Source organism: Anabrus simplex, chromosome 1 (assembly GCF_040414725.1).
Source record: "Anabrus simplex isolate iqAnaSimp1 chromosome 1, ASM4041472v1, whole genome shotgun sequence".
Lineage (NCBI taxonomy): Eukaryota > Metazoa > Arthropoda > Insecta > Orthoptera > Tettigoniidae > Anabrus > Anabrus simplex.
Window position 1 is genome coordinate 918247238 of NC_090265.1, and position 22357 is coordinate 918269594.

The window sequence follows — 22357 nt, forward strand, 5'->3', positions numbered from 1 at the left end:
AGAAGTAGTACCAGCTTTGGTCACTGTGTGACCATCTTCAGCTACATATATTTAAAAAAGTGTCCAGCTCCATGGCTAAATGGTTAGCGTGCTGGCCTTTGGTCACAGGGGTCCCGGGTTCGATTCCCGGCAGGGTCGGGAATTTTAATCATCATTGGTTAATTTCGCTGGCACGGGGGCTGGGTGTATGTGTCATCTCCATCATCATTTCTTCCTCATCACGACGTGCAGGTCGCCTACGGGAGTCAAATCAAAAGACATGCAATTGGCGAGCCGAATATGTCCTTGGACACTCCCGGCACTAAAAACCATAAGCCATTTCATTTATTTTAAAAAGTGACTTAAAACCTAAATAATTAACACACACAAAATATAATATGGCATACAAAATCTAACATTTTTGTGAACATTCTTTACAATGTCATCTTTGGTATAATCTCTGTTGATTTAGATTAAGAAAACATCCATGTGTGCTATCGTTGAAGCTTCTTGAAATTTGTCTTATAAATTATGAATAAATCTAAAAAGTTCTGATAGTCTGTATGTGACAATTTTCCCCCACAATTTTCATCAATAAAAGAGTGACATATTCACGACCTAAAATCAATTACTTGTCAGCATCACCTTCCATTTATTTAACAACTCTCTCTGAATTCTAGGTAGAAAGGCAGTTGAGCCTGCTAGTATGTTCAAGTTGGCAGGTTCAATCCCGAATCAGTCCGATGGTATTTGAAGGTGCCCAAATATGTTAGCGTCTTGTTGATAGATTTACTGGCATGTAAAATAACTCCTAAGAGATAAAATTCAGGCACTTTGGCTTCTCCAAAATCTGTAAATGTAGTTAGTGGGATGTAAAACCAATCTTATTATTATTACACTAATTTGAAATGTTAACTCACAAACCATTTTTCAAAAAATGTGATTATGTAACACGGTGGTAATTCCTTAGAAAATACCCACCCACTCCTGCCATCTAGATCAGTGCTGCAAGTACTATCTGGTGTCGTTTTATGAAAATGCACACCTATAGCTCCTGTAGCTTTATGGCAACAATGGGTTTGAAGAGAAACTGATGAAGTACTTTTGAAATACACATAGCTCAGGAGCAACACTGTTAGTAGTAGGGTTAAGAAAGTCTTGATGAAATGCTTGTGGTATGTACAACTGTCATTCGTACAGATTAGTAACATTTTGTGGTTTATGATTGTCATTGTTTTGTAATTTTATTGCACATATTTCTATATTTTCTTCTCCAATTACAGAAATCATCTACTCGATCAGGGCAAAATTTTTGTGTTGTTATAAGTGATTCGTTTTGATTTTGCCAATACAGCACATGTGTTTTGGAAATATCAATTTTCACTTTGCTCCTCATTCATTCACATCTTGAAATACACGTTATGTAGGATACTTAAAAAATAAAAAAATAAAAATTGGCTCTGTAAGTATCTAACAAACACCCTCTCTATGCATTCAAGTATTGATAGCTGTAACGAGTGAGATTTATCACTTAGGTTGCAGCGGGACTTGTTTGGGTGAAAATTTGTTCACAGATATTGAGGGCTGACCTTGATGACTGAAATAGATGTGGAAGACTGGTCTGCCATGGAGCATGTTGAGAGCTTCAAGGTTATGTATGCGAGTACTGAGGTCGAGTGTAATGAAATATTTTGCTTCTCGATATTGACCAGTGATGGGGAGTGTTGAGACATAGATGTTGATATCATTTATTCCTGATATATCAGAGCAGTGTTCTATCTGTTATTTGATACTGCTCCTAAAAGAGAACATTGAAAACTTCTACTTTCTCTTGTTATCGGAATCAAGCGTGTTATGTAAGCAAATTTCAAATTCACAGGTATGCATGGAGGCCAGGCAAATAAAAATAAAATGGTGCCCAGAAATGATCATGTATGGAATGACAAACTGCATCATAATTGCTGTTATTATCTTCTGACAATTTTGACCCTTAACTATTATTAATTTTTTTAAATGTATTATTGAATTTCATGTTCGTTGCTCACACTTCTAAAAGTGTGTTTCAGTTGTTCATTTCATTGTTTAAAATGTGGTGCTTGATATGCATACATATTATTCTGCTATTAAGGGAACTTAAATTTGAAATTGTTATATTTGGTATACAAATGTCGTTCACATAGAGTAAAGTGGGTTTATAATATGGCACCAATTCTATTTTGTATTGGCATTCTTCAAGTGTTTTCTTATAAAGTATTCTACTGCTGGACTTCAGCATTAGACTTTGACCCATGCTTAGTAACTTGAATACAAATATTATTAGTTTTTTCAACTCTATTATCACTTAATTAAATGTATATATTCTTGGTTTTCTAGAATAAATTCGTGGACAATTTCAAGCGAGTGGTTCATATCCCTTATCCGTTTGACCTTGGAGATGACAGGTCTGTACTTGTCTTTTGTAAATCACCAGAGCTGCAGAAAATGGCACTGGAAGCTGGAGCTACTCTATGTGGTGGTACTGAACTTATCAAAGATGTCCAGGTAAAAACAGAAACATTTACTTTGAAATATTCTTCTGAAGAGAGTAATGAAATATAGCTCAGATTTTAGCATGTACAGATAAGGCCAACTGGCTGTTAGCACAAGTTAACTACCTAGATTAGATCACTTTGTGAGTTGATGGATTCATAGCACTAAATATTTGAAGGTTTCTCATCCAAGTGTAAAAGAGAATCTTGTGTTTAGAATACTGCTACAGGAAGAGTAAATTGGATGAAACGTTTTTTAAGATAGGTGACTGGAAATTCCAAACATAATATCAGTCAATATATTGGTCAGATTTTTGCAGTACAGATGATTATTCCTTCTGTACATTTTAATTTACATGATGTGGAAAGGAACAAACAATTGCAAATTAAGTCATTTATAGAAAGAAAGGAACATTAAATGGGATAAACACAATGACGGGTCACTGTAAAAAGAGGGACAAATAGAGAGAAGACGTAAAAGGACAGGGACAGTCTCCATGTTTTCAAATACAGTTCAACCTTATTAATAATAATAATAATAATGTTATTGGCTTTACGTCCCACTAACTACTTTTTCGGTTTTCAGAGACGCCGAGGTGCCTGAATTTTGTCCCACAGGAATTTTTACGTGCCAGTAAATCTGCCGACATGAGGCTGAAGTATTTTAGTAACTTCAAATACCACCAGACTGAGCCAGGATCGAACCTGCCAAGTTGGGGTCAGAATGCCAGCGCTTCAACTGTGTGAACCACTCAGCCCGGTGGAACCTTGTTAGTACAATTTTGAAAGGACTGAACAAATTTGGACGTCAAGTGCAGGAAAACATACTGCCGATATAAACTGTACTGTATTTACATGTACAAAAGAACGCGGTGTAGACATGAGGATTAAATCGCCAACCTTAATAATTAGTTATGTTCACTACTACAGTCACAACGTAAACATACATTATCAGTAGCTTACACAGGGAATAAATAATGATGTGCAAATTAATTACTATACCTTTACACTATAATGTATTCCAACTACCACACATTACACAGGACACCATCACATACCGTATTTACTCGTGTATTAGACCCCCCCCAACGTAATTCGTCAGAGAATGACGACGATTCCGCTTCGAAGTGGGTACAAGTCTTATGGCAGCTCTGATGACGTTGCACGAATTTGTGAATAGTTTCGTCCATACAACATACGCAATGAAAACGCATTGAATCCATGCGGTACATCTGTGTTTCATAGTTAAGAAATATCCGCCTCTGTAGCGTAGGTCTACTGCAGCTCTGATGACGTCGCACAAATAGATGAATAGGCCTAGCTTCGTGTCCAGCCTGCGCATTGCAAACATGCATCAGTCATGCTATATGCCCGTGTTTTGTAGTTAATAATGTCCACCAGCATAATGGTTAGCACAATTAGTTGCTGTTTTCGGGGGTCTGAATTCGATTTCCGGTACCGTACTGCCAGAGATTTACGAATGGCAGGAAGGTTGATGTGCGGTAAAAGCGGTACATGTAACTCCCCTCCACTCGGGCTGTGTTTAAGAAGAGCGGTACCACCTCGGGATAAGGAAACGAGTTTACTTTAGTTGAGAAATATTCACGGTTGTTGCTATTTATACAGCAGGCGAGATCATAAACAAAGTGGTCGTTTAATATATCGTAACTCGGGCCAATTAAGATATATATTTGGAGAGAAATAAGTTTAAAATGTCATAAAAGCTATCCAATTAAAACGGTTGTTTTACTCGCCAACGTACCTAACAAATAATAATAATAATAATAATTTTATGTCCCCGCGTACTTTAAACAATTTTCGGAGACGCCAAACAAAACATACAAGGGATGTGTTAATTAAAAAAAGGAAATGAATGTATGAAATTAAACTTATGATAATAAAACGCATTACCGCCACACCTGTAGATATCCATAAACGCGGTATGTTTTCCTGTCTTCCAGAAGTCACGCATGAACTATAATGTCATCTTTGGGGCTGACTTTCTAAAGGTGCGTACACACTTGCGAGCATCTTGCGAGCCGAGCGGCTCATGAGCCCCTCACACTACCATGCTCGCAAGTGTGCATGGGGTACTGAGCGTAAAGCGAGCATGTTGTGAGCTGCTCACTGCGAGCCAACTGGAGTCGGTTTTCTAGGCGACACAAAGGGATGCTCGCGCTCAGTGTGGACGGCCAAGGAACATGCTCGCAAGTGTGTACGGCTACAGTGAGCATCCCGCGAGCATGGCGGGCTTGGTCCAATGAAGATGTGCTTTCGCTAATAGACACTGATTGGACACATTCTGTTTTATGGGACCCGAAAAATGACGATCACTTGAAAAAGAATGTGAAAGAGGATACATGGCGGGATATTGGTACAACAATTCTAGAATGACAAGAAGTAAATCAGGGAATTTAGACTGTAAAAGTAAAAAATAACTAGAGTTAAAGGTATCATATGTTAATATTGAAGGAATGTAGAAAAAAATAGGTAACGAAGACTTTAAACAGCTACTGGAAGAAATGAATATTCTTGGACTTGTAGAAACTTGGGCTGATTACAAGAAAGACTTAAAGATAGAAGGGTGTATTGTATGGAGTCAATATGGGTCAAGGAGATCCAATAGAGGAAGGATATCGGGAGGAATTTCGGTGGTAATCAAAAAGAACTTAACAGATAGGATACAGCTCTTAGAATCTGAGTTTAAGGAATTAATCTGGATAAGAATATTAGATAGGGTAAATAGGAGGAATGAAATATGTATAGCTTTTGTATATAATCCACCTTTGAGCTCCCCATTTTCGCAGAATGAATTTTTTGAGAATTTAGTGACAGAAATCAGATGAATGAGAAGTACGTATGATCAGGCAAGCATTATTATTATTATGGGTGATCTTAACGTGAGGATAGGGGACAAGAAACCAGTTTATAGTCAACATGAGGATGAGGTATTAGTAGTTAATAGAAATAGCCAGGATAAAGAATGTAACAGAAATGGAGAAAAACTACTGGAATTATGCACGGTGGAAGAGCTTTATATATTGAATGGATGGTGGTTCAGTGATGAGAGCGGAAAACTAACCTATATAGTAGAAAATGGGGGCAGTACAATTGACCTAGTTGTAGGCTGTAGGGATAGTTTGCAAGTTATCAAAGAGATATGCGTTAGGGATTGGGCAGAGGCAAACCATATGCCAGTATCTCTAAAATTAATTATTCAAGATATAAGAGTGCAGGAGTGAGTTTACGATAGCGTAAAGGAAAGGAAAATACCCAGGTATCGTTGGAGAGAAGAATTAGGGAATGAATTTAGAGAGTACTTCAATAGAGAGAATTATGAGATCTGGAAAATAGGTATTGTAAAACTGATAGAAGAGAATAGAGTTGAAGAAGCCCTAACCAGGATAGAAAATGTAATTGGAATGGCAGGAAAATGTATGAGGCAAAATCCAGGTAGAACGCAGATAAAATGTGGATGGTATAATACAGAATGTGCTAAGAAAAAGTCACTGGTTATGAAGGCACTTAGGAGATACAGGGAGGATGGTGGTCAAGTAGCTAGAAACAAATTTTGTAGAAAAAGGAAAGAATACAGAGATTTGTTAAGAACGATGAAGTCGGAATGGCAACAAAAGATGGCTGCAGACATAAATAAAAAGTGTAAGGAAAATGACAGTAGGAAAGTATGGGATAAAATAAATCAGATGACCAAGAAGAAATCAGGTTCACGGGGGACCAGTATAAGTCATAGTACATGGGTCCAGTATTTTGAGAAATTATTGAATAAAAAAGACCAGTGGAGAGCGCATCATGAGGGGATTATTGTCTCGGGGGGCTTGAGTGTCACTCTGCCTGAATTGGATGAGGCTATTTCGACTCAGAAAATAATGAACCAGTTGCAAGGAGCTAAGAAGGGGAAATCAGGAGCTATTTCAGGTATCACATATGAATTTTGGGAAGAAGTGGGAGAGCGAAATGGCATGTGGGAAATTTTGACAAGGATATTCAATAAAATTTTCGAGAAAGGGATATTCCCCAAAGCTTGGAAAGGGGGGATAATATGCCCTATATACAAAAATAAAAGGGATAGATCAAATCCTGGAAACTATAGGGGAATTACATTATTGGATACATTGGAGAAGGTATATACTGGTATACTAGCAAATAGACTAAGGAACTGGGCGGAGAGACATTCAGTCCTGTCGAGATTTCAAAGTGGATTCCGAAAAGGGAGAAGAACACTAGATAATGTTTTTATAGTGAGAACGCTTATTGACAAATATGTAAAGAAAAAAGGAGGTAAGCTCTATATTACATCAATAGATTTAGAAAAAGCATTTAATACTGTGAACAGGGGGGGCAGTCGTTACTAGATTGAGACAGGTTGGAGTGTCTTGTAAAATGATAAGAGCTATAGAAAAGATGTATGCTGAAGTAAAGTGTACTGTGAGAGTGGAAGAAGGTGTAGTAGTAGGAGAGATTATCTCCAAAATGGGTCTGAAACAGGGGTGTAAATTGTCACCGATTTTATTCTTATTGTTCATTAACGATATACTAGAATTTGAAGTTGAGGAAAGATTTGCACTGCCATGTTTAGAAAATCAGGATATTTCTGGTCTTGTCTTTGCTGATGACATACTCCTGTTCACACAAACGCCAGTTGCAGTGCAAAAAAGTATTGATGGTATCGAGAAGTACTGTAAAGAATGGAATATGAAAATTAACGCACAGAAAACTAGAGTAATGGTGTGCAAAAAAGGGAACAAATTAGCAAAAAAAGAAAAATGGTATTTGGAAGGAGTGAAACTAGAAGTAGTTAACAAGTTAGAATATTTAGGAATTATAATATCAGGAAATAGAAATTGGTCTGAACACATCAAGAGAGCAAAAATGATTGGTGCAGCAGCCCTAGCTAGTATCCAAATACTAGATAAGAGGATGCCTAATATTGATTTTAGGGTACAAAGAAATGTATTCAATGCTGTGATCAAATCTAAAATGTTATACGTTGCAGAAGTGTGGAGCACAGAAAAGGAAACCGCAATGCTGGATTCAGTTACTAGTAGATTTATTAAAATAATTACAGGTTTACCAATATGTACAGCGAATAGTGGAGTTGGATTACTGTGTACAGACATTAATATAAAGGAGGATATAATTAAGAGAGTAATATAATATTGGGTTTAGGTTAAAAGGGGAGTAGGGGGAGAAATTCTAGATTTAGCTTACCTGCACCAATTGAGGTACCAGAATGGGTATTGGGCGGGCAACTTAAAGAAAGTACTAGAAGAAATTGGGATGGGGAACTATTGGGACAAAGATTTAGAAGAAAGAAAAGTCTGTAGGGAAGTGGCACAGAGGGTAGCAGATATAGAAATACAAATGCTAAGAGCTGAGGGTAGTAATAGGAAAACTCTGGAGGAATTCATGAATATATATCCAGGTATGAAAATAATACATGATAAATTAACCAAAAGAGAATACAGGGGATTGATATGGTGGATGATGGGAGTTTATAAAAATAAGGCTTTTACTGAAGTGAGAAGGAGTTAGGAAATGCACATTTCTTGAGACAGTGTGAAAGTATAAGAACATTACGGATTAAATACTTGGAAGCGGAAGAGATAAATAAGATGGAAAGAGAATCTGAATATTATACTGTCGTCAAATTAATGAACATGGGATGGAGAAGGCCAGGGAAACTATCAAAATTATTGACAATTGTAAAAAGACTGTGGGAGAGAAAAAATAAAAGTGGTGAATGAGGGAAGGGTAAATGCTGATGAAAGTGATGAAAGAGGGATACACAGATATGGAACATTACAGAGTTCAAGTCAGTAAGGGCGACAATGCTGATGTAAGAAAGTTGCTGCCTTACACAATTCTGAAGAGGAAAACGATGCCTAAGTAAATAGTTTCCCTGTGGAATTCATGTACGAGTGCAACCAAAGGGTTGGATGATCGTAGAACTCATGCTGGACTGGGTTAAAACTGTGGAGGATAGAAGACCCGGTGCACTACTGAAACAGCTGACTCTGCTTGTTTTAGATAGTTTCCGAGGTCACCTCGTGAACAAAATGAAGCAACTCCTCTATGAAAATAAGACAACAGGTAGTCATTCCGGGCGGCCTAACATGACTCCTACTGGAAATATTAGGCGTCCAATCTTCAAATTATGCTCGTGGGTAATGAAGAGTTTGGACCTTATACCATCTGAACTAATCTCCAAGAGCTTCAAAAAGACGTGTATTTCGATGCACTAGACAGATCCGAAGATGACGCTGTGTAGCAGAGTGACGAAGAATCTGATACTGGTATTGGGCAACGGCAAGGACGACACATCAGATACCGAAACCAGTGATAGCGACACAGAAGATTTTGAGTAAATTGTTTACCGGGAAGTCGGTATTTTCACAATAATGAAATAATATTTTTGCTAGTGTAATATTTTAACTATAATACTCCGATGAATATCAGTTAACATAACAAGATTGTTATTTTCTTATTGGAGAAACATTCCCCGAAATGTTGTGAATAAATGATGAATTTTGATTTTGACTATTTCAATTATTTTGATCTATATACGTGATTATTATGTGCACCTTAAACTTGTATAAAATACAATTTAGTTGTACAGTTATGTTTATTTTTCCAGAAAGGTGAAGTTGCTGTCCAGGATTTCCAGTTTGTAGTGGCTCACCCTGAGATTCTTCCAGAATTGGTGTCCGTGAGAGGTCTAATGAAGCGCAATTTTCCCACTACCCGAAATGGTAAGTAAAAGATTATTGTATTCAGTCTGAAAGTGCATTATTCTATATGAACTAGATCAAATTGTGAGAGTGGGGGGAGGGGATATAAGGAGTGGTGGTTTTTTTGTTGTTGTTTTTTTTTTTTTTTTTCAAAAGCTGATAACTGGTTTGAGATATTTATGATCTTTTGCCTTCACCAGAAATGCTTGAGTTCTTCACAGTGCAGTTTCTGCATTTCTTTCACGTGTATTTAATAGGACATAAATTGAGCACCAACACGTCAGCTGTATACGTACGTACAGTAGGCTAATTTACGTATGTTGTTACACAACATTGTTGTTTCAGTTCGTAGTAGGAGTCACATCTCGTGTCATCTAGTATTTGCGCCATGTACTCTAATCTTGATCGTTGTCTGTAATATTTTTCCTCTATGGAACTGTCTATTATTTTCTTTAATAACCCATCATGTCTAAGTACATGGCCTATTAGATGATCCCGCCGTCTTTTTATTTGTGTCATAAAACACCTCTTGACTCATGACTGATGGTCGCTGCAGCTGTAGGCCGACACGCTAGGGCTGTGAAATTAAGTTCTCTACCAAATCATCAACCAGACCAGTTGTCGCTGGTGCATCGTGCATGCAACGTTGCCAGGAATGTAATTTAAATGTCTTATGGTGGGTATATTATGAACATACTAAAGAGCAACATAAATGTGCTATCATGGTTTCTTTCGCGTGTATTTATTAGGACATAAAATTAAGCACCAACACATCAGCTGTATACGTACGTGCAGTAAGCGTAATTTATGTACGTTGTTACAGAATGTGCTTGCTATGTTGGTGTTCTTAAAATGTATTATTTTATTATTGATTTCATTAATTTTAATTGTAAACACTTGTTTCTTTGTTTTCATCGTAATTATTTTTACGTTGAAACCTAACCTTAAATTAAACAGTGTAATTGTTTTTCATTTTTTAGCACGTTTCCTCTTTAGGACGTTGTTATTTTTTTCGGTCCCCATAAAGACGTTCTAACCCGTTTTGACTGTAGATGAGCCACACTTTTTCGCCAACTGTCGGCGTCGCCAGTGTTCGCCGTGTGTGCAACGTGGCCAGGAATGCTAATTTAAATTTCTTATGGTGGTAATATTACGAACATACTAAAGTAACGTAAATGTGCTACCCAGGTTTCTTTAACATGTGTTTATTAGGACATGGACTGGGACTTTGGAATAATGATGTAATAACCAGGGAAACAGGCTAGAGAGGGGCGCCTTAACCAGTTTCAACTTTAATTAATTGGTACGCACCGAACAATATTTTCAATGCCAATGAAACTGCATTGTTTCTCTTAATGCCGAACCTAAACAGACTTATGGTTTTAAAGGAGAGAAGTGCCAGCCGGGGAATCGTACAAAGGTCGGGGAGTGGGCTCATTGTACTGTGTTGCAATGCACATGGAAGCGAGAGACTTTCCCACCTCTTCATACGAAAGTTCGACAAGCCACGATGTTTTAAGGGCATTGGGTACTTTTCATGCAAGTACAGGACATCTAAAATGCATACACTACAGTAATCCAATGAATAAAGCACTTGCAAAGGGGAGCCAGCATAGATTTCTCCTCATTTTTGAACCATGGCCTGGCCTGATTGATGATTTTGGTAGAGAACTTAATTTCACAGCCCTAGCGTGTCGGCCTACAGCTGCAGCGACCATCAGTCACGAGTCAAGAGGTGTTTTATGACACAAATAAAAAGACGGCAGGATCATCTAAGGCCATGTACTTAGACATGATGGGTTATTAAAGAAAATAATAGACGGTTCCATAGAGGAAAAATATTATAGACGACGATCAAGATTAGAGTACATGACGCAAATACTAGATGACACGAGATGTGACTCCTACTACGAACTGAAACATAAAGAATGGAGAGCTGCTGCCAACCAACCTCACAGCTGATGACTAGAGAGAGAGAGAGAGAGAGGTTAATTGTGTAACAACATACATAAATTAGGCCAACTGTACTTATGCTTAGTGGTTTGCAGGACATTCAGTTATGGGGAAGAAGAAAGCTAGACATTTCACAAATGATGAAAAATTAAGGTTTATTGAGAAAGTGGATGCTAATCCACACATGAAACGTATGCAAATGGCCCAGATGTTGGACATTCCTGCGATAACTTTAAACATAATTGTAAGCGACGTGTATAGTTCGCCAGTCGTTGCTGGTGCATCGTGCATGCAACATGGCCAGGAATTGCGAATTTAAATTTCTTATGGTAGGAATATTACGAACGTACTAAGGAGCGACATTAATATGCTACCCAGGTTTCTTTCACGTGTATTTAATTGGACATAAATTGAGCACCAACACGTCAGCTGTATACGTATGTACAGTGGGCTAATTTATGTACGTTGTTACACAATGCGCTTGCTATGATGGTGTTCTTAAAATGTATTGTTTCATTATTGATTTCATTAACCATAATTGTAAACACTTGTTTCTCTGTTTTCATCATAAATATTTTTACGTTCAAACCTAACTTTAAATTAAACAGCGTAATTGTTTTTAATTTTTTAGAACGTTCTCTCTTTAGGACATTATTTTTTTTCAGTCCCCATAAAAACGTCCTAACCAGTTTCGACTGTAGATAAGCCACACTTTATCACCAACTGTCGGCGTCACCAGTGTTCGCAGATTGTACTTCTCCGCACACTGCTTGCTACGTGATATTGTGGCGTTCCTTAAAACGCTAAATACAAGAGAATTACGATTTCACTCGAAATGAGCAAATATGAAGGACACTGTAGACGCACCAAAGTGAGTGAAAGTGCAGAAAGCTACCCCTGCACGTTCCAAAAGACGCGTTCTGTCATGACGTAGATAAATTTTGAATTTAAATTACTCTGTAAAATACTTTTTTTAAAACGTAAAGGCGTTTTGAATTAAAAGTCTTCTGAATTTTGGTAATGGGACCAACATTGTCCTTCGAATTACGAATTATCCGTGTGTCGAATTAAACAATTTAAATAATGTGGAAAACTGTACTTCATGTTATCGGAAACGAGAGCTTCTTTGAATTAGGCGGGATTTTGAATTAACCGATTTCGAATTATCGAAGTTCTACTATATTCGCTTTTGAAAAATTGGTCCTCATATAGACTGTGACTAATTTTGTTGGCAAACATTCGTGGGATGTTCACTTCTGAAATCAGTTTACTTGAAAATGTAACATACCTTTTGTGTTGCAAGTTTTAAAAATATAAAATTAAGTCATCATTACAAAATATTTACATTAAACTCCCATTTATCTCTGCTAACCCTGACCTGAGGTAGCATGGAATATCAAAAAATGCAGATAATCCGTAAACATACATAACCTGAAATACACTTATTTACAAATAATGCAACATATCAAATACAAGACTCTCTGAACTACATTTCACACTTGATTTGCTTTTGGGAAGTAATCATTCATTTTTTTCTGCTTCAATTTACCATTTATGTTCTTTCTTATAATAGTCCAGAGCAGCAGTGGATCTGTGCAATCAAAAGAGCTTAGCCCCGTATATTCCAGTCACAGATCGATACATTTTGATACCTCAGTTTGAGCAGTGAGGAATTGCTTGATTGCCTGCTTATCACTTTTCCTTTAGTGTGCACATTGTTTACCATGCTTAACATTGTCTCCAGCACTCAGCTGCTAAAATCCTGGTTCACATGCATCACTGTTAAGCCGATCACAAACGTTTTCAACATCCACGTCATTACAGTCATCGGTTTGTATAACGAGATCTACAAGATTAGCAGCTGTGTTATATTCATCACTACTGAAGCCTATGAAACCAATATTAGCTGATGGCATAATTTTTTTTTCCACAAGCAAGTTTTTGTTATGATCTTTGTTCTATCCCAGGCCTTCGAAAACCTGTGAATTGTGTCCAGTATGTTCAGGGATTTTCAGAAACTCATAAATCTGAACCTTCCTGAACAAGTTTGCATTAGATTTGACCTTTAATACTGTTTTACAACTGCAATCATATGTTGATCCATCAGCTGTATGAGTGACATAACACATGGCGGGATATATTTCACAAAAAGCTGCCCGTCTTCAGAAACAAGAATTGCTTCACTTGGATGACATGGTGAATTGTCTAATTAATTTATTTAACATGTGCCAGGAGTGTCTGAAGACATGTTCAGCGTGCCTTGTGCAGGTCGTTCTATTTGACTCCCAGGGGCAGTCAGGATCTGAGATTATTATGAGTTAATCAGGTGAAACCCAATGTTGGCGCATAGCGTACTCCTATCAAATAACACCAAGGGGTGTGTTCAAGGCTTTACATCCCCACCCAACGGACAAATCGCCATCAACAGCATTATATGCTCTCACTCCATATGAACACTGTGGAGAGATTTGTAATTGAATACAGGCTTTTGACACACAATGTAGTGATTAGAAATTGTTTACCATGCCTTTCCTACCTGGCTGACCAACATTATAATGGTGGAAAATATTCTACCAGAGGATCTCCAACCAGACAACTATGGTATCAGACCATTAAAGACTTGATGCCTTAACAATCATGGCCACCAGATGGGCGCTTTTGTCTAATGTAACAATGACTCTGTTAGGTAACCCCATTTGCCTCTAGGCATCTACGCACAGCAGGAACAACTTTGAATGAAATCACCCACCGATGATGATGCTGTCCATGCACAATCCCTTTTGATGCATGTAATGAAGGTGAAAGATTGGGGGTTTTTTTGTTTGTTTTTCCAATGATGAGGAGGTTATAGTTTATTTTCTCCTGTTGAATTCATGCGCAAAAGATACTGTCCTTATGTTCAGAAACATGTGTTGGTAGGCTGTTCCAGTAATGTCAATCTCAGCTTATAAATTTTGCTCTGGCAAATGATCATATAGTTCTGGAAAAGTATGCACTTCATCCAAAACATTTTAGCTGCCTCTTTTTTTTAGCATACAGTTTCTCACCTTGAACTGCAGTCTCGTGAATCCAGTAGTAAACCGTGTCATTCGATCTGAAGAAGCTTTAAATTTTCCTTCAATCTTCAAAAGTTTGTGCTTTCTTGATTAACGTAGGACCTGACATGGGAACTGTTGCGCTTTTCTGTTTGAACCACATACACAGTGCTTAACCCAGATGTACGTAAGTCCAGGTTTTTATACTCTTACACTGTGGAAGCTCAGCCTGGCTATCTACTCTGCTTGCAAATTTCTAAAGCTTTCCTTTGTTTTTCTGTATCTCTGGCTGTCAGGATTCCAATAATATCAATATTATCATCATTAGCGTGTCTTCTCACTGATTTGTGATATCTGAAGCCATCTCTTTTCAGTTTTGACTCGGTTAATTTATAACTGGTAGGTTTTTCAGTCTGCCAAAACTAATTTTGAATTATATCTGAAGTTCTTTCTTTCTTTTTTTTTTTTTTTTTGGTATAATTTTGTTACCGTATGGTTTTCTTTTTTTCAGGTAGTTTATAAATGTTTTAAATCAAAATTAGTTTCGGCAGACTGAGGAACATAACAGTTATAAATTATATTGCTGATTCACCCTTTTCTAACCTACCTAAACTTTCAAGCTTTTTTCCTACAGTCCGAACAGCATGCTTGAGTTTTCCTGCCACATCTACCTGCTGCAGATACAGTAGTAACTTCACTGACTATGCGCAATGCGATAATGAATTGTAATCCCAATAATGACTTACTTAATCTACACAGCGCAGATTCCCTATGGATAGAAAAGCACACAGCTTTTATTGTGTGTTTTCTTTGCAATGGATATACATCATTATTATCATCATTTCGCCTTATCCAGCTCCTGCCGGGTCGGGGTATTTATGGTACAGTAAAACCTTGATTATCCGTCACTCGATTAACCATTCTGCGGATTATCCGTCGCCCCCAAAAATATTGATTTTTTTTTAAGCAATGTACAGTCGGTCTAAAACTGAATGAGTGTACTCTTGATGTCAATCTACAGTAACTTCTGTACGTATACGCGCATAGACCATAATTTTATGTTGTGTAAAATTATTTAACTTTCAACTGTTACGAAAGAAGAGGGATGCTATTCAAATTCAACAGTCACAAACTTTATTATCCATTCCATTGTTGACTGATAATGTACAGTAATTAGCCCTCTCCCAGCCCATGGAACGTAGAGTACAGTATGCTGGTCATTTCTACTTCTACAACTTATTTGGTAGCGTGTAACATCTCCGAGTACCGTACATAGATCTTTCATATCGTTCTCTGTCAAGGTTAAATATTTTTTTCACCACAGGCTACGGAATCGTAAATGTTTCACAATGCACAGGAATCGGAAACCAGCCTAGCGGTCCGTCATAGTCAACCTCCGCTATTAGTAGACAGGTAGGCTACATTTTTTTTTTTTTTTTTTGTGCTAGTAGCTTTACGTTGCACTGACACAGATAGGTCTTATGGCGACGATGGAATGGGAAAGGCCTAGGAGTTGGAAGGAAGTGGCCATGGTCTTAATTAAGGTACAGCCCCAGCATCTTCCCGGTGTGAAAATGGCTACATTCTGTACTGTAGTGCAAAGTAAGGAAATGTGAGAGTGATTGATGAATTGAACATTTATTTTCCCTTCTAATAGCTGAGAAATGTTGAGATCGAAATCTGCAGTAAAAAGAAAACGTGTAGTTTTAACCATACAAAATAAAGTTAATATAATCGAACGGTTAAAGAAAGGTGAACTAGTCTCAAATTTAGCATCATAGTTTGGTGTGGGTGTGACAAGAAGTGTGGGACCTAATGAAGAATAAAGACAAAGTTTTGCAGTTTGTGGCGAGTTCTGGCAGTTACAAGTAACTATTCTCATTTTGGTTCCGTATTGAAGATGACATATATCACAAATATTATTATAATATTTATAGATCCACCTGTTCAGTACAATACAATATTTCGTGTGATTAAAATTGTTGACTGATAATGTACTGTAATTAGCCCTCTCCCAGCCCATGGAACGTAGAGTACAGTATGCTGGTCATTTCTACTTCTACTTCTACTGACTGACAGAGCAAATGCAACACCAAGAAGGAGTGGTTCGAAAAGGATGAAAGTTGGGGAAAAAACAGAGACGGCACGGACGAATAATTGATGTTTATTTCAAACCGATATGCAGCCCGACGTAGTTAACACGCACCGTACGCATAAAAACTCGATCATTTCTTCGAACAAATGTTTCAACAGGGTTATTAACACTCACTTGACAGTGTTTTGGATCCAATTAATTACCGTACTAACATAACTAAACACTGACATCAGCTAGCTTTGACACAACATTCTATCATTAGCAACGTCTCTACAAGAAGTACCATCATCTTTTCTACGACTTTCCGATAAATCAACCATACATATTTTAACACATTTGATACGTGCACACTTCTATTTTAAATAACTGACATTGATTTTACTATGAACTTGAACTCATGCTATGCGAATGGAGTAAACATTCCCCTTGGATGATTGTGCTTTTACACTCAAGGCCGTCACAGTCCTAATGATGCATAAGAAGAGAATCCATTTTGGTTTTAAACGCTCAAATATTCATGATTAACCATGTTATAATCTTCAAAAACTGTTAATTCACATTTTTTGTTTTTAACATACTTTCTGTGCAATATCCCTATTTTAGATGTTATAGTACAACATTTTATGAGATCGTTGTCCAACATTTTACTCTATGATTTATAAGCTTAGAAAGCTCTCGTATCCATTAATTTTTAAGATTGATATAGGCTGATGATGCCCGTAAAAAAGGGTGAAACATGTACCTATGACTTTTATGTATTATGTATAAATTTTAATCACATGAAATAGTGGATTGTATTATATTGAACAGGTGGATCTATAAATACACTGACTGACAGAGCAAATGCAACACCAAGAAGGAGTGGTTCGAAAGGGATGAAAGTTGGGGAAAAAACAGAGACGGCACGGACGAATAATTGATGTTTATTTCAAACCGATATGCAGGTTACACAATGCGCACGGCATCGACTCAGTAGGATGTAGGACCACCACGAGCGGCGATGCACGCAGAAACACGTCGAGGTACAGAGTCAATAAGAGTGCGGATGGTGTCCTGAGGGATGGTTCTCCATTCTCTGTCAACCATTTGCCACAGTTGGTCGTCCGTACGAGGCTGGGGCAGAGTTTGCAAACGGCGTCCAATGAGATCCCACACGTGTTCGATTGGTGAGAGATCCGGAGAGTATGCTGGCCACGGAAGCATCTGTACACCTCGTAGAGCCTGTTGGGAGATGCGAGCAGTGTGTGGGCGGGCATTATCCTGCTGAAACAGAGCATTGAGCAGCCCCTGAAGGTACGGGAGTGCCACCGGCCGCAGCATATGCTGCACGTAGCGGTGGGCATTTAACGTGCCTTGAATACCCACTAGAGGTGACGTGGAATCATACGCAATAGCGCCCCAAACCATGATGTCGCGTTGTCTAGCGGTAGGGCGCTCCACAGTTACTGCCGGATTTGACCTTTCTCCACGCCGACGCCGCATTCGTCTGCGGTGACTATCACTGACAGAACAGAAGCGTGACTCATCGGAGAACACGACGTTCCGCCGTTCCCTCATCCAAGTCGCTCTAGCCCGGCACCATGCCAGGCGTGCACGTCTATGCTGTGGAGTCAATGGTAGTCTTCTGAGCGGACGCCGGGAGTGCAGGCCTCCTTCAACCAATCGACGGGAAATTGTTCTGGTCGATATTGGAACAGCCAGGGTGTCTTGCACATGCTGAAGAATGGCGGTTGACGTGGCGTGCGGGGCTGCCACCGCTTGGCGGCGGATGCGCCGATCCTCGCGTGCTGACGTCACTCGGGCTGCGCCTGGACCCCTCGCACGTGCCACATGTCCCTGCGCCAACCATCTTCGCCACAGGCGCTGCACCGTGGACACATCCCTATGGGTATCGGCTGCGATTTGACGAAGCGACCAACCTGCCCTTCTCAGCCTGATCGCCATACCCCTCGTAAAGTCGTCTGTCTGCTGGAAATGCCTCCGTTGACGGCGGCCTGGCATTCTTAGCTATACACGTGTCCTGTGGCATACGACAACACGTTCTACAATGACTGTCGGCTGAGAAATCACGGTACGAAGTGGGCCATTCGCCAACGCCGTGTCCCATTTATCGTTCGCTACGTGCGCAGCACAGCGGCGCATTTCACATCATGAGCATACCTCAGTGACGTCAGTCTACCCTGCAATTGGCATAAAGTTCTGACCACTCCTTCTTGGTGTTGCATTTGCTCTGTCAGTCAGTGTATTATAATCATATTTGTGATATATGAGTTCTGGCAGTTTGCATGGACTCGCTAAAAGAAAATCAATGAAAGCATCATCTTTAAAGGAACTGGATGCTGCGTTATTCATGTGGTTTCAACAAAGAGAGGTGATGGTGTACCTATTAGTGGTCCTATGATAACAATGCAGGCACAAATTTTTCACGAAAAGATGGGGCTCTCAGGGTCTTCACCAGCGTTCAACGGTTGGCTACAGAGGTTTTAGGACAGACATGGCATTCGAGAATTAAACATCGAAGGAGAAAAACTAAGTGGTGACACCAGTGCAGCAGAAAACTTTAGATACGAGTTTAAGCGCACACAGTGAATCTCAGTTAAGAAGTTCCCGCATAAGAAGTTTTCCCGCCTAAGAAGTGGTCCCTTGATCGGTTGCATTAAGATATATGTATATTTATCCCGCTTAAAGTGTTCTGTTGTAAATATATTTCCTGGTTAAACAGTTCAAATTTTAGAGCCCCTTGAGATAGAAAATGTCCGCTCAAAGCAGCTCATGGTTAGAACCCTCCAGTCCCCGTGCAAGTTGAACCCTGTGTTAGACCGTTTGCACCTGTCATGGAGCTTCTCCGGGGTTGCCAAGGCCATATGACATCACGCTGTGACAACACCACCACCAGATGCTCAGTCTCACCTTGTGGAATCGAATCGAACCCATCAGTCGTAATTTCCACTCCACCGTTTACATCAAGCAGAATAGAATCAAATGGGATTCTACGCAGGAAACACAAAGCACGCAATGGATGCTATGATAAAACATTAATGCAGTAAGTTGCGTGCCGTGACAGGGTGAAGTCATTAATCGAGGTGGCATCAACATTAATTAAAAACCGAAAAATGTATTTGTCCACAACACAAATGCATTACCGTACTGTTTGTTAGGAATACATAAACGACAACCGTAAGGAATGCCACTTACAAAATTGTTCACGATAAATACTGTACATTCCAAGCCATGTCAATTATTGTACTGACATATCATACTGTATATGGACTCCAACATGATAATATGATTTGAAATAAGGTCAACAATAATTGCGAAATAAAGTACTGTATAGGCCTAATCTACCACAAAATTGAATATTCTAACCTGTTTGGATTTTCATTCCCTTGCTTATTTCCTTCCAGCTATTCTCTCTTACGTTGTTGTTGTTGTTGTTGTAATAATACTTAGGGTCTTGTAGAGGAAATTACGGTTTGGAAGTAAACTGATAAGATTTTCCGTGTCCATTATTAGTTAGGTGAATAAACTATTTCGAAACAAAGAAACATCCTGACTCTATGCAGAAAACAGCTGACCAAAGAGAATGCAGCCGACTTGCCAGCTGATACATATTATGCCGCGAAACAGCCGGCCGAAAGATCCCGATCATCTACGAAGTTGAATGAATGTTGATAACCAGTTGGGTGTTGGTGAGAGGGGCCTAACACACGCACTCAGAGGCATCGCGATACCACGTGTTGGCATAAAATCGAAAGTTATTTTTATTTTTACCTTTATACGAGCTAAACATTGTATTATCGTGTCACTCGTAATTATTACATTGCATTATTAGAACATAGCACAAGGATGAGGAGACATGAAATAAAATTCTCGTGGGGAAAGAAACTGTTTACGTTTAGATGTGCTAGTGTTGCTACTGCGCTTTTATCACTCGCATGTAATACCCCAATACTTTCCCATGCACTCATTTCTGCAACTTCGAACCTGCTTTTCTTTTCTTCATTACCTTTAGCATGAAGTGGATTAAAGCAGGAAAATAAACTCAGTATCGATTTGTCCATGCGGTACTTGCGAAACAGCCAGAAACTACGCCCGTGGCCGTGACAACTAGTAGGAATGCAGGGGCGATATAGACCTATGAATAGGTTCTAAGAATAAGTTGCCGATGTCCCGTCTGCTGCCATTAACTTGAAGATGTCGGGGGGTGTGAAAAACTGAGGCGGTTTATGGAAGGTTCAGTCAGTGCGCCTCAGAACACATGGAAGGCAAGGTGGGAATGTGGGAGGTTTATTATTATTATTATTATTATTATTATTATTATTATTATTATTATTATTATTATTATTATTTTCTTTTTTTTCTTTTGCAAGTTGCTTTACATCGCACCGACACAGATAGGTCTTACGGCGACGATGGGACAGGAAAGGGCTAGGAATGGGAAGGAAGCGGCCGTGGCCTTAATTAAAGTACAGCCCCAGCATTTGCCTCGTGTGAAAATGGGAAGCCACGGAAAACCATCTTCGGGGCTGCCAACAGTGGGGTTCGAACCCACTATCTCCCGAATACGGAATACTGGCTGTACTTAAGCGACTGCAGCTATCCAGCTCGGTGGTTTGTAGTTCAAGAAAGCAGTAAAAACCTAAAAACAGTCAACCCTGGACAATTTCTTTTCCAAGTAGGAGCGTAGACTTTTGTGTTTGGAAATGTATTTAATGTCTAATGTAGTATGGAATTTACATAATGTACGGTCACCATCTACCGTTTTAATGTTCTTAATATTTCTTTTCTCTCTTGTGCAAGGTTTTATATAATATGTCCCTTTCTCTTATCAAGAATTTTTATAATACAGTATGTTCAATTACAATATTTTACTTTATCTCTAAAAATACATGTCATGATAATCTAATACTGTATTTATATTGTAGCTTTCTTTTAGCAGCTCTTATATAACAGCCTATTTCGTTATTGTTCACAAACAAGGAAATCTGTTGGCTGTGTGTTTCACATGTTTGTCAAAGTACAGAATAAGTTTTCGGGCATTAGGCCTACCCCTTTTAAGAAGTTTCCTGCTTAAGAAATTTTTTTTTTTGTGGTCCCTTGAAAAACTTCTTAACAGAGTTTCACTGTAATTGAGAGATACAGTTTCATTCCAAGTCAAGTGTGCAATGCCAATGAAACTGGACTTTATTGAAAGTGCTTACCCAGTAAAACACTAGCAGCTGCTGAAGAGAAATCAGCTCCTGGTCACAAATCTAGTAAAGAGCATGTTACCATCTTGTGCTGTGCAAACTCTAGTGGCGACCATAAATTAAAATTAGCTGTTGTTTATACGGTACTTTATGTACTGTAAAGTCCATTAAATTTACTAGTATGCATTATCTATTTTTTAATTTTTTTTATTAACCCTTCACCCCTTCCCGGGCATTAGAATGGATAATCGAGGTTTTACTGTACTTCTCCATCTTCCTCTTTCCTTCCACCATTCCTCTTCCACGATCTTGTCCCAGTCTAAATGATATGCTTCATTGATTTCTGCAGATATTGAGCGGAGTTTCTTCTATGTATAAGAATTTACTGTGCTGAAAGCGCCAGCGGCTTACTGTTAGAAACTGAAATGTTGTGGGCAGTCCAATATAAGTTTATTCATTTATTAGAAACCAGTAAATGGGATGAGAAAAGTTCACGTTACTATTTTAAACCTGATTTCATCAAATGCAAATAACATGTTTACCTCATGCGTCTGCTAGCTCCTCATGTAACCCGATGCAAATTTCGGATTCAAAAGGCATAGGCTTCTTCGTAAAGTCAAGAAATTCCAATCTGGCTAGAAGGAAGGAAATTAATAATAATAATAATAATAATAACAATAATAATATCTTATGAAAAGACAAAGTATATAGAAGGGACTAGATCAGGTTTCAACAATCAACCATTAATCACCAAATATGGAAATATTCCTCAAGTAGACAAATTTAGGTGTAAGAAATACGCAATAGATTGGAGACAGACTGGAGATTT

General features: G+C 38.6%; 1 protein-coding gene across 1 annotated transcript in view; it reads left to right on the plus strand.

Annotated features, from left to right (window-relative positions):
• Positions 1 to 22357, plus strand: part of mRpL1 (mitochondrial ribosomal protein L1) — a 51134-nt gene that overhangs the window by 15308 nt on the left and 13469 nt on the right. The window contains exons 4-5 of the mRNA XM_067148557.2: positions 2353 to 2520; positions 9163 to 9277. Coding sequence (XP_067004658.1) covers positions 2353 to 2520; positions 9163 to 9277 — 283 coding nt within the window. The remainder of the gene's footprint in view (positions 1 to 2352; positions 2521 to 9162; positions 9278 to 22357) is intronic.